This window comes from Acanthopagrus latus, chromosome 24 (assembly GCF_904848185.1).
Source record: "Acanthopagrus latus isolate v.2019 chromosome 24, fAcaLat1.1, whole genome shotgun sequence".
NCBI classification, from domain to species: domain Eukaryota; kingdom Metazoa; phylum Chordata; class Actinopteri; order Spariformes; family Sparidae; genus Acanthopagrus; species Acanthopagrus latus.
The window spans coordinates 4,806,878-4,829,858 of record NC_051062.1 but is presented as its reverse complement, the minus strand read 5'-3'; the positions used below and the strand labels follow the sequence as shown (position 1 = coordinate 4,829,858).

General features: G+C 43.0%; 1 protein-coding gene across 4 annotated transcripts in view; it reads left to right on the top strand.

Annotated features, from left to right (window-relative positions):
* The window catches only part of LOC119015641 (FERM and PDZ domain-containing protein 4-like), a 76,114-nt gene that overhangs the window by 48,002 nt on the left and 5,131 nt on the right, over positions 1-22,981 (top strand). For 3 of the 4 annotated variants that reach the window (XM_037091850.1, XM_037091852.1, XM_037091849.1), the window contains 14 exons: positions 1,638-1,760; positions 6,919-7,070; positions 8,062-8,164; positions 9,261-9,306; positions 11,057-11,161; positions 11,368-11,475; positions 13,088-13,219; positions 14,701-14,820; positions 15,377-15,513; positions 16,359-16,485; positions 19,797-19,886; positions 20,053-20,235; positions 20,377-20,515; positions 21,081-22,097. In XM_037091850.1, coding sequence (XP_036947745.1) covers positions 1,651-1,760; positions 6,919-7,070; positions 8,062-8,164; positions 9,261-9,306; positions 11,057-11,161; positions 11,368-11,475; positions 13,088-13,219; positions 14,701-14,820; positions 15,377-15,513; positions 16,359-16,485; positions 19,797-19,886; positions 20,053-20,235; positions 20,377-20,515; positions 21,081-22,097 — 2,569 coding nt within the window. In that variant the 5' untranslated portion in view covers positions 1,638-1,650. Of the gene's footprint in view, positions 1-143; positions 282-1,637; positions 1,761-6,918; positions 7,071-8,061; positions 8,165-9,260; positions 9,307-11,056; positions 11,162-11,367; positions 11,476-13,087; positions 13,220-14,700; positions 14,821-15,376; positions 15,514-16,358; positions 16,486-19,796; positions 19,887-20,052; positions 20,236-20,376; positions 20,516-21,080; positions 22,098-22,981 lie in introns of those variants that run through there. The other variant, XM_037091848.1, reaches the window with a different exon arrangement.

Sequence of the window (22,981 nt, the reverse complement as noted above, 5' to 3'; positions counted from 1 at the left end):
GTGCTTGGGTTTTTCTTTGCAGTTGGTGTTGATGGAATCTCTTTTTTTTTTTTTTTCCTCCTCTGTGTCAACTTCTTGGCGGGATGACTGAGAGCGTCTGACACCTTCACCCCCAGCCTCACTGTACTCCGGTGGAGCTTGTTACACACTTTTAATCGAAGGCCAATTTTCTTTTTCACACCCTGGAAGCTATGAAATGATCCACTGATGTATTCAGCCCATCAGCAGCAGAATATGGGAATCGATCGGCTGGATTGTTACGGTGATGACGTCCTCCTCTAGTACGCATTTCCTCCTTTTTTTGAAGAAGTTGTATTAGCAAATGACTCAATCACTCGGGGCCTTGACATGTCATTCTTTTCAGCGGTAAAGGCCTGCGATGTTTGATGTTTCTGATGCAAAGCACATAGCGGAGAATATGCTGAGTAACAGAAGTTTATTTTGTAATCTTGGCACTCAGATGTCATTCATCACTCCATTGTTACTGCAACTATGCATCAGTTTGCCATCACGGATTTGAGGTCAGGACAATAAACCCGTTGTCGTGGTTTATGGCTGCGGGAGGAAGTGCTCTCCAAAATAAATCAAATATGAAAATGAAGCACATAGATGCTTAAATTCAGTGGCATTTCTCCGGCTTTATGATCTTTTATTGCATCTGCGATTATTGCTGTGGAGACGGGCGCCTTATGGTCTATGCATGATTAGTCGCCGTGGAATGTGCGCGAGACGTTGACTCACAGCTGATTCAGGAGGACGGTCTGTTCAGTTCTCACAGAGGCGAAGCTGCTCTCCCGCCTCCCTCCCTCCTTCTCTCGAGACAGTGCCACTCTCCCGGCATCCTCATTGACACAGTCTGAGTTAACCGCATTAACCCAATCAGCTGTCACATCAGTGCTTTTCCCTCACATGCACAGTTTTGCAGAGCGACTAACGCAACGCTGCCCCGACATGCAGCCGCTGATCGCCCTATCTACGGACCCGATGAGCCGTTATTCGACCGCGGTCGATTGCACTAAGCAGTATTGTCTTACACTGCGAGCCACACACAGAGAAACAAGAAGTCACACTAATTGGACTGAGAAGGATCAGAGAAGCACTGTTCTTAGTAGATTTTTTTTTTTATCCAAAGGGGGCAATAAATATTTATTAAATCACCTTTGATTCTTCTCTCAAACGGTTTAACTCTTGGAATTAGTAGATAATGGTGCTGTGATGTTTATGAATGAGTTCCATTCTCTGTGGATCACCTCCCTACATAAAAAACCTTTTTTAATTAATCTGAAGATTTGTTCCAGCTTTTCAAAGAAGTCTAAACCAGTACTTCTGTCTGAAAGTAGTTAAAGCTTTCTTTGAAGTGTCAGTTTGCAGGTGGGACAAGATAGTTTTGTGCTCAGTTTCTCAACAATTAGGCACGATCTTCTCAAGATTCAAGGCAGTGGTCCTTGTTTCTCCAAAATCTCTAAAACAAAAGTGAAACGGCTTCCGATCAAACGGGTGCATACCACTGCTTAGAGGCAGTCTGTGATTTGAGATCGACTGTGAGACTTGATTTCATTATATTCCTTTAACAAAAAAACAAATGTTTGATCACATGTGATAATCAAATGCTGACTTTCCCTTCCTCTGTGTTTCAGCCATAAGAACAAAATGTCGGGCTGGCCTCCCCCCGGCCCAGGCTCCTGGGGTGGACTGCAGGGGCCCCCGTACAGCTGGGACAGCATGAACAGCTCCAGGGAGGGACGGGACGGCCTCACCAGGTACCTGCAGTTTGATCACATGTGTTTAACTTGTTGCTACAGTTGCATCATGGCTGGAGTGTTAATGTTCAGTCAGAACACCCAAAACACCCATACACACCTTCTGAAGGACATTGTTGCAGGACATCATACATCTACAGTACAAACCAACTTGTAGTCATATCGCCCTGATAACAGTTTGGTGGGTTGGTGTGGGGCTGTATTTTGAACAGCAAAGATGCTACTGAATGGTCACTGAAATATTAAAGAAGTACATACAGTGGGTACACAATCTGACATTTTCACTGTAGAATGTGCAGATGTAGAAACAGCAACAGTAACAGTAAATTGGCTGAAATTGAAAGAGAGCTCCGCTGCAAGACGGTATGTCAGCAGGGATATGTTATATAAATCATATTATGAAGATAATTTAGTACCACAATTTCAGACTATGATGATGAAAGGTGACTGCATACAGAATCATTGCTAGATTTATTCTTTTTGCTATCACCCCACCAAGTGTTGTAACATTCCATTAAATTGTAAACCGAATTTAAATAACAGGATCAAATCAGTCTGATTATTTATGGCCCTTTTTGTGGCCTTATATGATAATGAAAGCTGGAGAGTATTACAGGGAAGGCGGAGAGGGAGGAGCAGCAAAAGGCCGCAGGTCAGAATCAGTCACAAGGGGCGCACACACAATTAATCTATTCTTACTTATGCTACTTCAGTGGATGAATAATTCATTACCACCAGTAATGTTTTGTGTGCTCACCTGCTATAGTCATCTAATATCTAACCCTCAATTAAGTTAGAGACTACTTGAGCTATCTAACACTTTCATGTCCCGAAAAAATGCCAAATTATACAAGCTGACTTGAACAGGAATCAGACAGTATAGATACACTAGTGAGATTTTTTGCAAATACTCTTAATGAGCCAGTGCTATTAGAATGTTTTTTTTTATCTTCCCCTTCCCTCCCAACATGCACCAATATTAGCCATTGTTTCAGGTGATTTTGCATTCTACCTGTGCACGCAGTACCTGGTGGCGTAACTCTGCCCTGCAGGAAGAAAGTTTCAATCAGGCAAACAAGCCAATCTTCAATTTGGACTGGCATCTAAGGCTTAGCACAGGCAGCCTTATGCATGATAAATCAAGCTACGTGCAAAAACAGATGTCTGCAAATATGAATAGTGTTTGAAAATACTGTACTGCTGCTAAAACTTCATGCACGTTAAGTAATGTACTCCTGGCATCATTTCTCTTACTGACTGTGGACGAAATGGGGTTGCCGGCAGCGCCAGTGCCAAGGAATTGCTTCAGGCAGATGTGTCTGATTTTTGATAAGCTGTGCTCCAATTAACTCGTGTCAACACAGTGTGTTTTGATTCACAAATTGCTTTATGTGATGTTGTCTCCTTCTCCTCTTATTCTTTTTGGTGCTTTTCCTCTCTGCTTTTTGCCCTTTTCACCCTTCTTTTTATCTCTTCTCATTGTCTCGTTGTTTTATCTCTGGTCTTTACTGCCCCTTTCCCCTTTTTTGTCAGTCCTCCACTGGATTCTCACCCTCCTCTCTTTGTGACAGGTTAGGTTAATATGACAAGGGCGGACAGCTCTTGTTATGTGGCTTTGTTCCCTGAGAAAAAAAAGCTATTGGCTTAAGAGGAGGCGACACAGATTGAGAATCACAATTGGATTTCTGTGAGATGGAGAAAGGAGGAGAAAAGGGAGCGAGAGTGAGCAAAGCCGGTGATTGATTTAACTACATTGGACAGAGAGGTTCTTCTAACCTTCACCTATAATGATCTGGCAGGTTTTTTTGCAATGCTATTCTTTGCTTAAGTATCAGTATGTTTGAAATCCCTGACTCCATGTTGCAGGCAGAGCTGCCCTGGTGGCAAGGAGGGTCCTCTCAGGAGATGAGGAGTGTCTGAATAAGTACTTGGGCCAGTGTTGCAGTTGTTATCATCACAGGGTGCCAACTGCATCCCTTTCCCTGAAGGATTACAACCTCATTTTTGAGTTTTTCTCCACCAGGGTTCCAAATTAGGGGAGTGACATGTTTAGAAGCTCTGCCTGAACATAGTAAAGGAACTGATGCTAATGCTGCCAATCTAACATTATCATAACTGAGTCCTTATCATTGATTTGCTAGACAAAGCCAGAAAGGCATGGCTAGAAAAGGGCAGATACTTTCTTACATTCTACCTGGAATATTTGTCAGTATCTGTGTGTAGATATCTCAAACTACAGGGAAGCCTCTACAAAGCTACCAATGTAACCAAGACAAGAACCTAGGATAGTGCGCTCCCAATCCTCCACCATGACTAGCAGCCACCAGACTACTACCAGAATTTGACCTTCTGCATCTAGTTTTCTCCCTGACCCCCTGACATCCCTGCCTTGCCGTGCCCTGCCCTGCCACGGGATTAAACACCACCGACCCTGACAAGTTGGATGAGCCTGCATCACATATTGGTCCTTGCTTTCATTACGGACAGATTGAGTTTGAGATTTCTGCACCATATGTACAATGCCGATCAATGCCATAATGAGAGATTGAGAGTAGGAAAGCGCAAGAGGGAGCGAAGGTTGAAGGTTGGGCAGAGATCAAGACTGATCCGGATTGGTTGGAGATAAAGTCGCATCCTGGATGGTTGGAACATGATTGTCATCAGGGCAGATTTAGGCAAACCTGCAGGTTTATAACTAGATAAAAAAAATTTTAAAAAAACATGGGTGAAGCCGAACTGATCATGCAAAATTACCTGATTAAATAAAAGAGAGACTTTAGTTCCAAAACCATGTAGTGTGCACGATTTCGACCAGATTTGCAAACAATTTGTGACAATGTGAATGATAGGACGTACGAGCCAGGAACATCTTCTGCTGTATAGACAGTAATGGCACACAATGATGAAACTGATGTCAGCCAGGTAACAATAGACACTACGTACTGGAGAGGAGGAGAGGAAGCAACAGCTGCCAAGGGAGCCTTAGAAGCTGTGGAGGAGGGAGGGAGGGAGAAATATAGATGGAGAGGGAACGAGTTAACCCCACTGAAAGCCTATATCACCTCTTAATTAACAGGCACTCTGCATGCTCAGTGTCCCGGCCGAGACAGACGTCTGAGGTTCAGCGGGCAGGAGGGTTTGATTTAATACAGCGCATTTACATTTTAGTGGTGCTCTCATCCTAAGTGACTTGCAATAAGGAAAAGAGAAGGACAGTGTGACATTTTTGCCAATTTTAACCTACATTTAAGTCGCATTAGATGTCAGTGGCTGCAGCGATCCTCGTAAAAGTCATTCATCGGACAAATCGTCAATGTGTTTTAGCGTCAGTCCCTCAAATAGATGTCATGCTGGAGCAGAAGACGGTGGGACCAAGTGCAGGAGAAAGCAGGCAGGATGATCAGCGGAGGACGTTTTATTCAAGATGAGCACACCTGCACAAAGGAACATCAGGAACAGGAAATCACAACAGCAGGAGCAGGGAAATTAAACAGATGATGAGACAAATACTGAACAATACCGGACATGGATACAAAATAAACTAATGAGGGGGTGAGGTGCAGGTGGATTGAGGTGGGGAAACACAGGTGAGGGTAATGAGTACAGTGTAGTGTAGAGTGAGTGGAGTGTAGTGTTATTAGGTGGGGGCAGAGTATGCAGCCTTGGGGGCCTTCTGTGATGAACGCTGAAGTACAGGATGTGTGACTGCCGATTTGAACTGTCTCTGGAACGCTTATATTTATTTTTACATGTATTTTACGTATGTGGAGTGGCTGTGGCTCAGGTGGTAGAGCAGGTTGTCCACTAATTGATGGGTTTCCCAGCTCTGGCTGCATGTCGAAATATCCTTGGGCAAGATACTGAAGTTCTTCCGATAGCTGTTCCATCTGAGTGTTTGTGAATGGCCGAGCACAGAAATATCGTTAGGATGCTCTGTTTCGCTCCTGATGAACAGGGAGGAACTTTGCATGGAAGCCTCTGCCATCAGTATTGAATGTCCAAGTACTGTAAATGGCTTCAACTGGCCATGAAACCAGTGCTTTGTCTATATAAGTACAAATCCATATACTTGGCTGTATATGTTGTCTGTTTGTGGATGAAATCAAAGTGAGATGCTGCAGAAATGACGTAATGATCTTTAAAAGAGCAAACCGCGACACTCAACCGGAAACGTCTTCCTTCACTGCTCAGGCCATGCAATGTCGTGCAACATATTGCGCCCTATCCACAGAAAAGCCAGGAGCATGAGCTGGAGCCGGCTCGATAATGAAGCTAGCGTTATCGCCATGACTTTGTAAACACACGGTCTGTGGCTGGCTCTTTAGTGTTCCCAGCGACTCATTTTAAATTAAGAGCCTTGATGGCCACATACATGCTATAGTGTTAGTAATGCCCGAGGGTAAAGCTGAATGTCTTAATAAGACAGCGTTAGTCAGCAAGACATGAAAGCATTTAGTGCTTATGTTAAAGAAGACAAAATGCACCATTAAATCCATTCCTAACTGAGGAGTGTGATATATTTGTATCCAAATTCACCTCATTAATCGTAGCTAACCGCTAATCGTGAAACGTCTTTTCTGAAGTGTTAAGGAAAGTAGCCACAACAGCAGAGGTAAAGCAGAAAACATGTTGAAGTAGACAAACGTGGTTAAAATAGATATACAAGCCCTTTAAACTGAAGAGCTGTGACTTGATTAAATGATCAGTGCACTTTTATTTGGAATGGTCTGCAGACTTTTATGTGGGTGGGAGAGTCAAATAGGTTCAAGAAGATCCGAGGCCTTTTATGAATGCAGGACCTGTGCCCTCTTTTTATAAGTGGCTCTTAAGCATGGAGTGTTGTGCTAATGACCAAACCTAAGCCAAGGCTCTGATTTATGAACCACTGATCAGATAACTCTAATCCTTCATTCAAAGTTTAATGTTGTCTCTCCGAGCTAAAACTTACTTCTCCTGTAGGGATGAACGCATTGATTGGATTTTAAATGCGCACTATGTCATATTTTTTTAAGAGACCTCCCTTTAATACGTTTGACAGGTTTGACCCCTGTAACAGTCATTGTGCCCATTACCTACCCGGCCGAAGTCAAACTATTCGCTGACTCACTTGACGAACTTCTCTTAGTCACCGTGCTCATCCTGTTCCTGTGTTTTCCAGCCAAGTGTCCCAGAGCAGCTCCCTGGAGGAGGTTCACCTGGACGGGGTCCCTCCCGCCCCTCGCTTGGTGGAGATGAGACGGGACCCGGTCCTGGGTTTCGGCTTCGTGGCAGGCAGCGAGAAACCGGTGGTGGTCCGCTCTGTCACTCCAGGTAGGTTTTCTCTCTGCTCTGCTTATTGAATGTGAACCGTTGTGTTTTTTTTTTTTTTTACCCTTTACTACAGTCTTGACTTGATCTCTAAACTGCTCTGACTTTGACTTGTCCTTCACTTTGACGCGGTCCTGATTGCAGCCCTGACTTCAGCTGCATTGGTATTCCCAAAGCGTAACACCTGGATCAAATGGCAGAGGACTTTTTAAAGGGATTACGTCCAGATGCTGAAGCCCATTCATTCAAATTAATGTCGAACGACTGATGCCAGAATAGTAATATGCAAAAGCCTGTACTACAAACACTCAACTCTGGCTCCATGATAAAATACTTCACAAAACAACTGACAGAAAATAACATACCTTGAACAAAGTCAGGAAAAAAAAGCCCTAATATCTTAATAAGCCTGACAGTCTGAGAGTTTGCACATTGAATGGCTGCGCTGAGCAGTTTCATTAGGTCCTCCTCTCTGTTTGAAGAGTCAGTGCAAACAGTTGCTGTAATGATTGTTTAGAAGGAGACTGTGCAGACGAAAGTCTTCTCCAGCCCGTGATTGAACAGTTAAGTAGTATTGGTCCAATACAAGACAGAAAATAAACACAAATTAGTTTGTTATTTTCCTGTAAGTATATTTTGGTTGATCAGATGATTGCCAAATTACAGCCAAACCACTTCTGACAGGCCCCAATCACCTGCCAGCTCCAGTGTCTGCACAGACACACGCAGTGATTAGGAATCTCAATAATCAATGAGCTGCTGAATTCCAAGCAGACAATTGAGCTAATGCATATTCAATTTCAAGTTGCTGGCAGAGGAAAGGAATACACAGTATGCGCTTGAGGACGGCGCGGTTTATTAACGCTCCCACCCTATTAGATGTGTCAGCAGACACGCCCAAGCAAGGTCGATGCTTTCGCAAAATGACCCGACACATGTTTGCATCCGTTCCGGCGCTGATTCAGTAATAGATAATCTCTTTGCTTGTGTGTAGGTGGTCCATCGGAGGGGAAGCTGTTGCCAGGCGATGAGATCATCATGATCAACGATGAACCTGTCAGCTCGGCCCCGAGGGAGCGAGTCATCGACCTCGTCAGGTGGGCTCAGAAACCTTGTGGATCATCCAAACATGTTGATAACCTGAAATTTAAAGGACCAATTCACTCCCATAAGAAAAATATATGGTTCCCTGCTAGTTCTAATGCAATCCAGCTATCGGGGTTTTATTTGTCTGAATTTGGAGATATCCACCTCTGAGATTTCTGCCTCCTCCCTAGGCCAGTGGTTGAATAAATTGTTGGTGCTCACAGCAGTAAAAAACTAACAGAAAAAAAAAAGTGGCATACAAAACTTAACAGCAACATCCATTCCAACCCTTCCAAGATAAATAATGCCTCAGAAAGTTTGGAATAAAGTATTTTTTCTGGATAGTGTGCAGGCCTTCTGAACTTCTTTCAGTGATGCTTCTGAAGAAATGCCCCCCCGCCCCCCCCCCCAAAAAAAAAGATACATGAGAAACGCATCTACTCCATGTTGAGTGGGAAATGATTCAACTGTTTAAACCTGTCATCGGCAATAAAATCGCTTGCGTGAGCCTGAGGCATGTTCAGATTTGAAGCATAATGTGGCTTCATGTGATTTATTTAAGGCACATCTGGACAACATTTGTAATTTAGAAAAATGTAAATTAAATGTCAAGTTTAATCCCAATCAAACATTAAGAACGGGGCCAGACAGAATCACAGTGAAACAAATTCATTCTCATTCATTTGCCTTCAAGATCTTTTTTTTTTTTTTAAATCGCATGTTTAATTTCGCAAAACATTGTGAAACTCTAATGAACTGCCTGCTAAGTGTCAGTCATGCTTTACACCCCGATGCCTGGCTGAAAACCTAAAACTTTTTGCGAATTCGATGCAGGCGACTGCGCTCGGAAATCATGTTTCACTCCTCCGGAAATACTATCACATGTTTCTTTTAAATGGGAAACTAATGGGTGTCCTGCATGTGTGTGTATGTGTTTGTGCTTTTAACAGCGTCTTCTAAGCGGTGATTGCCAGAGGCATCTCATTCCATTTCAGCCAAGCTAATCAAGTTCTAGTTGCTTATCTGACGCTGTTGTTCGCTGTGATTGTTGTTGTTTTTTTTCTGATGATTCTGTTGACTCTCTGATTCGCTCTCTTCTCGCTTCAGGAGCTGCAAAGAATCCATCATGTTGACTGTTGTCCAGCCGTATCCTGTGAGTAGATCAGCTCTCACCCAACGGTCTTTTTTTTTTTTTTTTTTTCGAACCACAGCGCAACGATTGTATGTATCAGATATACTGAGGAAAAATGGATTATTGCTGCCTTTATATCATCGGGAACATGAACGTGGTGGTGATGACATAGTATCTGTCCCTCTGAATCTTCATAACCTTTCTGTTGAAAAGCAATTTCAACTCTGTAAAGGACATTATCTGCCCTTGACATTTTATTCGGAGAGGATAGATTTGTGGCTTGTAACTCCAGTGTTCTCTCGGTAAACACAGGCTTGGGCTCCCCTCCAGTCCTGTTAAACTCTGTCCTGTATTTAAAGGATAAAAACTGGCGATGTTCCATATTTGTCTTATGCTCAAAAACTCTGGTGAAATCCAGCAAGGAATCGATCCAAAGTAGCACTCATTGTCGATTCGCCTGTCCCAGAACTGTTATCACACATCAGTGAGCCACAGCATCGCACTGGGTTTGAAATCCAACTGATAATGAAGACCATTTGATTTGAGTAAAAAAGCTCCAGAGCGGCTTTGAACCTAACCTTGAGGTGAGCGTGTCTTGTCAGCTGCTGCCTCCAAGGTCAAGAGTGAAACTCTAAACAGTTGTTTATGTTGATTCAATCCCACTCTCACCGACCTGCTGCTGTAAAAACTCATTAGAGAAGGAAGTGGTTGTTAATCCACGGCTAAAAATAGTCCCCAACAAATGCAAGCTTCACTCCCGTTAGCAAAATTTTCTGTAAAGTACCTTACCTAGAAACTTTAGGAAATGATTGCGGACCGTTATAAATCCATTTTTGTTTTTTTGTTGTTTTTTTTTAAATTAAACTACGTATTCTACAAATCATTCAGTCACAGAAATATAATAATTTGTTTATCGAGTTTGTTTAAGCATGAAAATCTTTTTCTTTTCTTTTCTTAAACTGATTTCTTTTCTTTCTTTTCTTAAAATTTCCTCCCCAAAAGTACAGACTGCACCTTTTAGTCCAATCTTAAGGCACAGTAGTTTCAATTTACATTATTTTATAATTCCACTCAGGAAAACAATGCCTCCATATTGTACTTTCACTCAACTGCATTTATTTGATCGCTTAAGTTACAATTTTCTCTACAATTTAAAATAATTGAAATTAATACAGTCAACTCATAAATCATATTATTTATAACTATAGCTTATGTACACGTTTGTGTGCCACTGGTTCTCATCCAGTAATTTCATATTTATTATCGATTACTCTGAAATAGGCCATTCTACATAATGAGTGCTGTAACGTTTGTGCTTTAAATAAGACAGTGAATTCAGAACTTTTACTTGCACTTTGCTACTTTTGCTACAAGAAAAATATAGAAAAACACTGGGCTTTAAATTTGAGGGGGACGAAAGGACGACCTTATATTCCTGCTCCATTCACTGTCTTTGACTATGAATGCATTGCACCACGCTCGTGTTTGAGGAAACCAAAATGTAATTACTAAATAAATGCATTGCTTGTGTGTGGTTTGCACTTTTCCAATTATTAGGGAATTAGAGGTTTTTCTGTTAATAAGATTTACAAATGTAACATGTTGAGCTAATGTGCTGGAAATATGTGGGGGGTTTTTTTCCCCTTTTTGTTTGTTCATGTGCATCTCTTTATCTCTCTTTCTCTCATCTGTCTTCCTCCTCTCTGTCTCTGTCTCTCTCTCCCTCCCTATCTCGCCCTGTCTCTCTCTCCGTTGGACGCTTGCCTCTTAGTCCCCTAAATCAGCGTTCATCAGTGCAGCCAAAAAAGCCATGCTCAAGTCCAATCCGGTCAAAGTGCGCTTTGCAGAGGAGGTCATCATAAACGGCCAGGTTCCAGTGAGTTCTACCACACACACACACGCACACACCATCATGTATGACCTATATAAGCAGTGCCAGATGGTTGCCACTTACATCATTAAGACAGATAGTTCAGTAAATGCCAGACAGATAAGACACTTTATGAATTCCTTTTTCACATACCAAACCTCATCTGTTTCGCTGGAGCGCTGAAAACGCTGATCACGTGGCTCCTTTTGCAGAACCCGGTGAAGGACAACTCTCTTCTGTTCATGCCAAATGTCCTGAAGGTCTACCTGGAGAACGGGCAGACAAAGTCTTTTCGCTTTGACAGCAGTACCTCTATCAAGGTATGTGCCCATTGCATGTGTGTGTTCTACCCCTCCCCACGCCACCCCACCCCGGTGGGCACGCTCAAACAAAATTAGCAGTCTCCGCAGCATCTATAATTACACAAGCAGAAATTCATTTGGAGTGCAAATTAGTGTGTCTCGGTGCGCGCACACATTTTGAGTTTCATTTGTTTGAGCAGCTCATTTATTCAGGCGACGTGGCAAAGTTTTTCACTTTCCGACTTGTGGATTCAGATATAATCCGGCGCTTCTCGTCTCCTCAGCCTCAGCATTAATATTCTGATGTTATCTTAACAAGACTTCTCATCTAGTATTGATCAATAAAATCAATTTTTGTATTAAAAGTAAAATTCCGGTATTTTTCTACCTGGGCCCTAGATTTACATATTGTACACAAAATGATAGAATTGGTCCAGTTAATTACCTCAGCTGGCAGCTGTGGGCTGGGCTGCAATGGCCAGAATGTAATTGTGGGCTAAATCCTGGTTCAGGCTTTATTTTTTTCTGCCAAATAAAGAGATTGTGCTGCCCTGTCACGCAATTGTTACCACGGTTACAGCTCGCCTGCTCCCCCTGATTATAGACATGTGCCTTTTCACAGTCTGGATGACCGTGAAAAGAGGCAGTCTCCAACCCACATAGATATAACATGAAAATAAATGGTATGCATGTACTTTTTATATGTAAGGTTAAGCATGTTCTGGAAAGTAACAAGTAGGTCTCTGTGTTGTGTTCAGGTGTCATCATGTAAATATCAAATCCCAGCTCTTAACAGGACATGTAGCCCAGACATAGACAGCACCCAGCGAGCAAAAGACTTCATTTAGACGTTTCAGCTTGACAGACCCAATTTAGTCGACTGAAAATGTATACATTAATGTCACAGAGTCATTGAGCTCGCTGCTGTGAAACAGGCCCCCCAATCAATTCAATTCGATTGGTGGTTTGAGCTTCGTCTCCCTGGTTTAAAATGTATCATAGTTTTTGTTTTTGCAGTAAGGATGCCTATTAATCTCTAAAATGGGCAAATTTTTCTGCTTGTCATCATTTTCAGATTTCTCACTTGTAATCAGGTATTGCAAATCCTGTTGAAATAGGGTCTACGTGTGAACGTTTAATCAGCGTCTTCAAATAGACATGTACTGCCTTTCACTGTGTTTCAGCCTAAACATCAGGTTTACATGTGGACAGCTATTACACTGCACATCTTTTAGATATGAAGCTGCATGCTGGGCAGGTTCATCACTTATCATCAGTTATTTCTTGGCCATATGTGTCCCGATGGGGGCGAGTTGGGCATCCATGCTCTATTGTTGGCAACTTTGTCAGTCGAAGTGCTTCTTCTTTTGCCACCGTCAGGCTCACATTGTCTTCTCAGTCTCTGACAGCACAGGGGAAGGGATCCCGACAGAGATGGACCTTTTTAATGAGTTATAATTAGTAATTCATCTCACATCATTAAAAAACTTCTTGTTTCGTCTTGCCACTGTTCTAGTGAAAGTACATGTATTTCTTGTTCCTCCCAAGGCAGTATACCACGATGCGCGTGAACACAGAGAGCATGCGCTGTAACTATAAAGCGACTATCCGTGTGGCATATTTATTTCAGGACGTGCTCCTGACGCTGCAAGAGAAGCTGTCGATCAAATGCATCGAGCACTTCTCCCTTGTGCTGGAGCAGAGGACGGAAGGCTCTGGAAGCAAACTGCTTCTCCTGCACGAACAGGAGATGCTCTCTCAGGTGAGGAGATGTTTCCTCTCCTTCTTCTGCTTTCTTTGTCTCATTTTCCCATCTGTCACACAAACACACACACACACACACACACACTCCTGCTCTGTATTCAAGAAGCATTTGTACCCCATTGTCATTTATCAGCACTGGCACAGCAGGGGCGACAGCTCACATTACACCTACCCTCTCACACACACTTGCAGATACCCCAAAAATGCCCAGACATCACACACACACACACACACACACACACACACACACACATATACACACATACACACTCACTCGCCCACACTGCCCGCTCCATTCTAATGAGGTTGCAGGATCACAAGAGGACAATTTTAATATTCACACCGCACAGTTCAGATGTGAAGCTGAGCACATGGCGCACTCAGCGGCAGATGAATGTTTAAGAGTCACCCCCCCCCCCGTCACGCTTGATTAAACACACAATATACTGTAATACACCTGAGTGTCAATCCAGGTGACAGGTGTAGAGGAGAAGAAAAAACTGGTCGTCCCTGAATTAGAAAATAGACTCTGTGTCTGTCTCTCGCTCTCTTGCCCTCTCAACGCTCGCACGTTAAATAATTTATAAAACATAATCAATATTTAAGAGGCGATGCTGGTCTTGTGGTTTTGTCTTGAATAAGAAATGGAGTCAAATGCACAGACAGCCACGAGCAAGCAAGTCGGCTTTTTTTTCTTTTTTTTTTTCAGGGTTGCTGCTGCTGAATTGGTAGAGTGGTTTGAATAACATTTGACACCCCTGCTATGGATTTATTCTATATTTGAGCTTTTTGATGCTAATTTAGACTTTTCATACATTTCAAAGGCAAATATTGAACTTTTTTGCTCTACTGTAGTTATTTGACAGTTAGTTTGCAGATTTTATAGAACAGGATATATCATGATATGCCGACAGTGTTGTGTAAAGTACCAACAGTTTACACTTGAGTAGAAGTAGTGATATTTTGTCAAAATAGTACTCAAATACTATTAATAGTATTAATAGTACTAATTTGTACCGAAGCACAGTGCTTTAGTAAATGCACTCTGTTACCTTCCATCACTGGCTGCTACTGATTGTAAAACCAGGTGCATCAGTGGACTCCTCTGTTAACCAGGCAGCCCACAAGGTTTTTCAAAATAAGATCCTCTCCTTCAGAAATTATTTTGTATTTTTTCTTACCTCTCTCTTTCTGTTAAAATACTGGATTGATTTAGCCTTTCAGATGCCTGAAAAGATTTGAAGGAAACAGTTTGAAGGGGGGAAATCACTTAGAACTGACAGATATGTTAAACCTCTGAGACATAAAATAGAATATAAGAAAGTAAGCCATTCTGCTGGTGTATTTTACTGGGCTTGTATTAGTGAATGAAATGCAGGACTTTATCTGGTAGTGGATTTTATTTCCATCACGTTATTGCGGGCGCTTCATCAGCTTTGTATTGTGTCTCTCTTCCTCTCCCCCCGTCTGTGTGCCCAGGTGACCCAGAGGCCCGGCTCTGACAAGATGAAGTGTTTCTTCAGAGTCAGCTTCGTGCCCAGAGACCCCGTGGAGCTGCTCCGGAGAGACGCTGTGGCATTTGAATACCTCTATGTACAGGTGGGCAAAAGTCACCAGGAAGGTTCTTAAACTGATTCTGATTATGACAGGAACTAAAGCTCGCTGACTCCTTGATCAGTAGGTGACAAATGAAAAAGCGAGTGTCAACCTTGAGGGGGGTTACGATCTACCAGACGGTTTGGAGGGGATTTTTAGTTACTAAAAAATAAATTGGATCTTGTTTAAACAAAAAGATCATTAGCAAATAAAGTCTTCAACTACAGCTGCTCCTCTATAAATGACTTCTCTCTTCCCCATAGGATTCTTTTGATAATTAGTCACGTCAAATAGCCTGGGAGGAGAAAAGCTTTTTTTTTTTTTTTTTTTTTTTCCTGTCAGATTTCACCTTTTTGTGCTTCCTAGTCCTTCATCCAGGACTGGAAACTGTATCCCTTTGAAGGACTCTCGAGCCACAAAGGCTGAGAACTTCATTCAGCTGAGTGAGGATGTACTCCTGCTGCCCGAGCTGCTCCGTGGACAGATGAAACACTCTTCACAAGCCCTAAAAAAAAACAGACGTCTCGTGAAACTTTGCTTTCCCGCCTTTTCCCTGCAGAGTTGTAACGACGTGTGCTTGGAACGGTTCGGACCGGAGCTGAAGTATGACGCCGCGCTCCGACTGGCCGCGCTGCAGATGTACATCCTCACCATGACAACCAGGCAGAGCCAGAAGGTCTCGCTCAAGTACATCCAGTAAGTGCGGCTGTGGGTGTATGTGTGTGCGTGAGAGTTTTTACCACCGCTAACATGATCTGTAATGTTAAACTGTTGTACAGCCTGGAGCTGAGCCATCAATAATAAATGACAGTCCTCTTCTCTGAAAGTTTTTTTTTTTTTCTTTTGATGAGTTTCCAGAAGTTTGTCAGGGAGAGATGGATGCACAAAACCTCCAAACACTGATCCTCATGCAAGAGCCACTCATACGGACAGATTTGTAGTGGTGGAATGGAACTAAGTACATTTACGCAAGTTCTGTAATTAAGTCCATGTTTGAGGTATTTATAGGAAATACCTATTTTGATACTTCATTGTTTCAGTCATCATCCTCACAGAATAAAACTTTTGCACACCTGTGGATCGACAGGTGCGTAGGAGAAGTCCAAGGGTCGACAGAATCAGAAAAAAAAACAACTTAAGAAGATCTTTGTAATGAAACATGCTTATTACATTTTTCCTGACTGCAACTGGAACAAATATTTACTGTGATGAGCATTTTTCACAGTTCTTTGATATTTTATAAGCCAAATGATCAACCAACTGATCAGGAAAATATCAATAATGTAAATAATCATTTTACCTAAACTACAGCAAGGTTTTTAGACTAGTCATTTCAGCAGCTGTTAGAAAGACACTCTCATTTTGTAAATGAAGTCCACTTTCCACAGAGAACACTCTCCTCCTTAAAGTCACTTCAGTGACTGTCTGAGAGTGAAAGTCATCCAATTTCCAGCTCTTAACTGCAGATATTTAACCAAAGACTGGAAGAAATACTTCTTCCAAGGGCGACCTCATGCTGAAATCAATCTCCCCCTCAACAGAAAGGAGTGGGGTCTGCCGCTCTTCCTGCCTCCCGCCGTGCTGTCCAGCATGAAGGAGAAAAACATCAAGAAGGCTCTGACGCACATCCTCAAAACCAACCAGAACCTCGTGCCTCCGGGGAAAAAAGTAAGCAGCTCTCTTTTGTGTTGTCTTTGCCCTTCTTAATAAACTCCTGATACGCACACACACATACACACACACACAATAAACACACCGTCTCTTTGTTTTCTGATGCAATATCCAAAAATAGCACCGCTGCCACGCGCGACCTTGTAAAGGTTCTCACCCTTGTCAACCTAAGACCCTTTGTCGAGCTAGACCTTGAATGCTAATGTGAATAATAAGCAAAGTGCATGTCAAACTGTGTGCATAATAAAATATTCATATTCACACACACACACACACACACACAGACTTGTCCCAGTCAGGGGCCTCCGATCCGACTTCAGCGGAACTTTGTGAAACTACTTTCATAATGCAGGCAGCTGCTGATCTCTTTATTCTGCGACACCCACATTCACTTCAACACGCACAAATCAGCAGCATGCCAAAACAAAATTAACAGGCAATGGTTTCAACGCAATTGAGTGATTTACCATCAGCTGTCATGCAAATGAGGTTAGCCGGTGGATCGCAGTCAGACAGTCGGAATAGAGGGATGATGTTTTCGTCTCGGAGAAGACAGAAACTCTATCCACGCTGAATTATAATGACCTGTGGGTGAGGCGAGAGACTGTGCGTCGGAGAAGTCAACAACGTATCCTCGTGGGATCCTTGCCTGTAGTTGTGAATAAGTCACGGTTTATTTTCTTTATTCTCAGAAAGCACGAGACACGGCCGCTCTGTTGCAAAAAAAAAACAAGTGTTAGAGCCTCGAACTGAACAACAGATATAGACCAAAACCAGCAGTGTGAGTGAGACACTGAAGCTCAACTGTTGGCCAAACAGCGACCAAGACAGGCTCCAACAGTCCAATGAAGGCCTTGAAATACAGTCATTAATAGACACGTGCCAGAGGTTCCACTGTCTCCTGCAGTTTCCTGCCATTGCAGTAACACAGCAGCACAACTGAGACATTCAAGCCTCTGCTACTTTTTATTTGTTGTCCGTAAACTTCTATGAAAGATGCCAGTTCTCATGATAAAAACTGTGTCTCATACCATGCCACCTTGAATTTGAGAGTTGTTTGAATTTGATGTTTAAGCATGTGCGTGAACCCTGCTGAGAATATGTCGTGCTGGGTGACATGTCCCTCCACTGCGAGGAACACAAGCCCTGTTTATTTTGAGACAATCCCACATACAAAGTCCTGCCGCCATAAATACTCACAAGAGCACCAAATATGAATTAATCCTTCAATATCATTTCTCCTTACTTCCTTCTATGAACCACAGATCCCGGCTGTTTTAGGAAATTGCTTAGTCTAAAAATATGACACTATATAGCTTTGACCCATTTTTAAAGATGGACATCATTCCAAAGAATCGGGCCTTTGCCCATTTTTATGGAATTTTGTAATAGGAAAATGTAGAACAACAAGTTTTATTCCACATCTAGCCATTTTTCATCCTGAAAACAACATTTCATAACATATGAAGCTCTCTTTGTGTCTGTACTTTTACTATAAAAATGAAATACCATGTATATTCAGGGTGTAATCTGTGGTTTCGCATGTCAACAAATCTACAGGGTGATAAGCTCAACATGTTTGTGCGCCAACATCCATCAGACTTTGCACGATACAGACAGATAAAACCGTCCGTTGTGATAGTGCTGCTCTTCAGCTGAAGCCAGCGGAGGTTTGGATGTCAAACCAACGTTACAGACACATTAATGCATATTTGTAGTTGTGTGCCTTCAGTTGACGGAAAGTAAAATCACGCGTAGTCTCTAATTTATTCCCAATGTATGCAATCAATGAGCCATGAAGTGCTCACGGCAACTGAACAACATCCCCCATCAGCAGGCAAATCAGTATTGCTTCATGCCCAGCTCGCTCTGCTTAATGCAGCCTCGTGTCCTGGATGAAGGAATGCAGTTCATGTTTAAAACACACCTTTACACCCTATATGTTTATACGTGTGTACAAAGTTTACAGAACGCCAGTCATACTAACGGGATATTGATTTCTTCCCTCTGCGCCCGAGCGGCGTGATGCGCCTGCTCGTCATTTGCATTCACAGTGGTGCTGGATATCCAGTCTGTTCATTAGGGAGGAGTACAGCCGAGCAGCGAACTGACGCGCAATTCAAAACGTTGACGCTCCAAATTAGCTTTCTCATTACCGCCTTGAAGTTATCACTCAGCCCCTCGCGCCAAAAAGAGGCTGCCCGCTCAGTTCTTGCGAGGAGACGGCGGTTAAGACTGAGTCTTTTTTTAATGGAGAAGTCTGGTTTTCGAGCAGCAAGGTCAGATGTTCCATAAGCGCTTTGTTTCTGAGACTGATGGTGAGGGAAATGATTACAGCATTAGCCTGTGGACCGGCTGTTGTCTTAAATGCAGGTGCAAAAAATCTGAAGATTGTACAGTACTGTAGACGTACCCTACTGAAGGAGTAGCTCATCTAAAAGTGAAAAATCAGTCATTATCTACTCACCCCAATGGAAAGTTGGATGAAGTTCAGTATTACAAGAAGCAGTTCTGGAGCTTGACGTGGCAGCGTTCTGAGCTGAGGACTTGGTTTAAAATGTAAAATTCAACTCGGGTCTTCCAGTTACTTAAATTACATCAGACAAGCTCTATGGAGCCATTTTATGTTTGATTTGCTTACTTTTAGAACAAGTCTCCAGATACTTGAGTTGTTTCAGAAACAGCTGCAAAATGAAGCTCCAGAAATGTTTGTTTTTGGACTACAAACCTTTACCAGACCTTCCATTGGCACAGGGTGAAAACATGATGACAGAATTTGTATTTTTGGGTGAAGTGTTCATTTAAGTGTGATGAGCATTGTAATGAGGTCATTTCAAAATATGAAGCATATATCAATGTGGTGATTTTTATTCAACTGCTTTTGCATTACAAATGTACTGCCTTCCCTCGGCATGGAGTAGTTAAACAGCGGGTAAAAAAGAAAACACACAGTTTGCTCGTTAAAGTGAAGAATAAGCAATGAATATATCAGATGTGTCAGTCAGAGATATATGTGTGTTACTTTGCAAAAATGATTTTGGTACTTGCAGGTTTGAGCTTTGAAAATCCCATTGACCCTAAATGGCTTGAGAGGCACACATCCACACGAGCAAGCCATAAAAAGCGCTTCAGGTTTTGATCAGATTTAAATGATATGATGGGATATAATGGAAAATCAGCGGCCCAGATCAGAATGGCCCAGGAGTGCTTTACATCCGTACATTAGGAGACAAACACGTCTGTTCAGGTTGATGTGATTTCTTTTTCAGGTGATGCTCACTAATGTACTTCACTTCTTCTCTGTGCAGCTGACTGCTTTGCAGGCCAAGGTGCATTACCTGAGGTACCTCAGCGAACTCAGACTGTATGGAGGGAGGGAGTTCAAATCAATACTTTTGGTAAGGCCATTAGCTCTGGAGAGGATCTGTAAAAGTTTGAGAGCAAACTCCAGTTTGGTTTATTACTGCGTGTCTGTCATTGTTAAAAACTTTTAGGAAAAGACTTTGCCAAGTCTTTCTTGAATTACTTTCAACGGTCATTAACCGCCTACACTTCTTCTTGTAGCAAGGGGAGAAACAGACAGATGTGACGCTGTTAGTGGGCCCACGTTACGGCATCAGTCACGTCATCAACGCCCGGACCAACCTGGTGGCCCTGTTGGCTGACTTCAGCCACGTCAACCGCATCGAGATCCTCACCGAGGATGACACCAACGTCCGACTGGAGCTGCATGTGCTGGACGTCAGGGTGAGAACATTTCTGTCCGAAAACAGAGACACAAGCAAATATTATTTTAATCCCGAGTCCTCAATTTAAAGCATCTGTTTTTGTTTGTTCTCCCTCGTCACGCTTTCCCTCCTTTCTGCCTCCTTTACTTATTATTCACAGCCCATCACATTGATTATGGAGTCGAGTGACGCAATGAACCTGGCCTGTTTAACAGCGGGCTACTACCGCCTCCTAGTGGACGCAAGGAGATCTATCTTCAGCATGCCCCACTGCAACAGCACTGGAGGGGATGACAACAGTGAGTCTTTATTAGCTTTGTGTGCGTGCATATATGTGTGTGTGGCCAAGATAATATGGATTAAAATAAGTGTAATGAAAGCACAGGTCCCTCCAGGACAAATTATGCTACCTATTTATCCTCAAAATGCAGTCTCACACGCTAACATGCAATATGGGAATAGGTAATTATTTTCTGATTAACTATTAGCTCTGATTCAGCTGTTATTTAGATGATCAGGCATGTCTTAACTTTTTAAAATTTCAAGAGGGCATTCACACTTCAAAGTTTACACTCAGTATTTAAAGTTTTTCAAGGAAAGGATTTGCATTTAGGTGAGAAAATGAGTGTTTTCTACCGGCACACTTTTTACTTGGCTCTGGAATGATGTAGAAACAAGATGCACGATCTTTGTTCTGGAAGGCAGCACACGCATCAGAGGCTGATGAATCCTTGCACTCTGACACATTTCTAGGGGAAAAGACTTATGGATTCTAGTGAAGAAGAGGCAGACGCTTTAAAATTTAATCAACATAAAATATAAAACGCAAAAAGTAATAAGACCTTGTATTGCTGCTGTCTGCAGGTCAGGATCGTGTCTTGGAGTGGCCATACAGCACATCTTTAGGGAACAACGAGGAGCCATCACTCAGGCAGGAGGAGGACTACGACAGGGACTCTGAGTATCCAGACAACGGGCAGAGAGAGAACAGCATCTCTCCCTACTTCCACGAACCGCAAAACCCCGACCTTGGGCCTCAGAGAAGTCTGTTGCCCCCTCCTCTTCCCCCTGCTACCAGACACAAAACTCAAGACTCACCGCGGAGCGCTAAAGTGTCATTTATTTTTGGGGGGGACCCGCCGTTGAACAAGGCAAAGAACATGGGCTATGAAAGACTGCTGGAGAGCCCTGAGGTACCCGAGCACAGACCGCCCTACATGCACAACAACACAGACTTTCAGCCACAGGACAGGGTGCCATTTCAGTTCAGTGGCCTCACGCATGTCTATAGTAACATTATAAGCGAGGAAGGTGGCGAAGAGCCACTGCTAAGGGATCTGTTTTACCGTGACACAACTGACGACGCAGAGGATGACGACGATGCCTCCTGTGAAGAAGACTCCACAGGTGGAACACCGGTGGGTGACGACAGAGGAGGAGGAGGAGAAAACTGTGGGAACCAAGGGGGAGGGTTAGCCACGGCCGCCGGCAAATCTACTTTCCTGACGCTCTCTGGTTCCACTGATGACATCATCGACCTGACATCACTGCCTCCTCCTGAGGGAGACGACGGCGTCGACGAGGAAGACGATGACACGCTGCTAGAGACGCTCAACCTTGCGATTGCGGCTCCACCACCGGGCTTCCGGGACAGCTCGGATGAGGACACAGCCCCTGAGGGAAGGCCACTGAGCACACATGACAATGACGATATCCCAGTATCGTTAATTGACGCCGTTCCAACACATGAGGAGGGGGAAGGGAGCATGGGAGGAGAGAGAAGGCTGGAGAATGCAGTCGTGAATACTCTACAGGCGCTGGAAGCTTTGTCTGTCTCTGAGCAGAGGCCTCCCCCGCCACCACCCAACAGTAACAACCCAGGTCTGTTGAATACTAATGCAGGCACACTTATGTTTGATCACCACAATATCACCGTTTATTATTTGTTTTTTTGGATCCTTTTACTTGGTGCAGCCAGTCCTAAATAAAGCACCTTCTCGCTACCATCCAGATTTAATTCTCAGTGACCTCTTGTCCTCTTTAAAGTTCCCATGAGGACAATGTTTATGTCTTGCTCTATATCTCACCTACACCAGTGGGTGGGCCAAAAGAAAAAAAAACATTTTGTAGGTATTCTTAAAGACATTTTCAGTTTTGTAACTTCCTGGAAAATGATAAGAAAAGAAAATGTCCATTATTCATTGCGCATCCAATAAACACTCTCTTTAAGTTTTATGACACTGCCACTGATGTATAAAAGAGGACACTACCAGAGTGCAGTGTTCCTTGGGACCAGGTACTGTACAAAAACACAGCTTTATCACCAAGGGTTTATAACTTCACTTGTTTTGGTGAAACTGAATCATATTTTATGGAGGAAACTTTCCTCCATTAAATATATACATATATCGCCTGCTGTCCTGTGGCTGCTCTGCCTCAGCTTTACTTGTTGCGAAAGTCACCCCTTACTCCTGCCAGCCAGTAGCCTCTCAATGATCACCTGTGGACCAGGGGTGTATGCAACCTCAAATGACGACAACGGATAGTAAACAGTACCAAGTTGATTTATTGAGTTTCCTGATAGACAGCTGCTTGAGGCTTTGTGGTTCAGGTTACTACTAATTGCTGACAAATGTAGCTGCCATGAGGTAGTTGGCTTAGATAACTCAGCAGCTAAGTGAGCTGTCATGTTTGCTGACTCAGCTTCAGGGTGTCAGGAGCCAAAGAGCCAGCCTGCAAGAAAACCACACTGGTACTGTATTCCC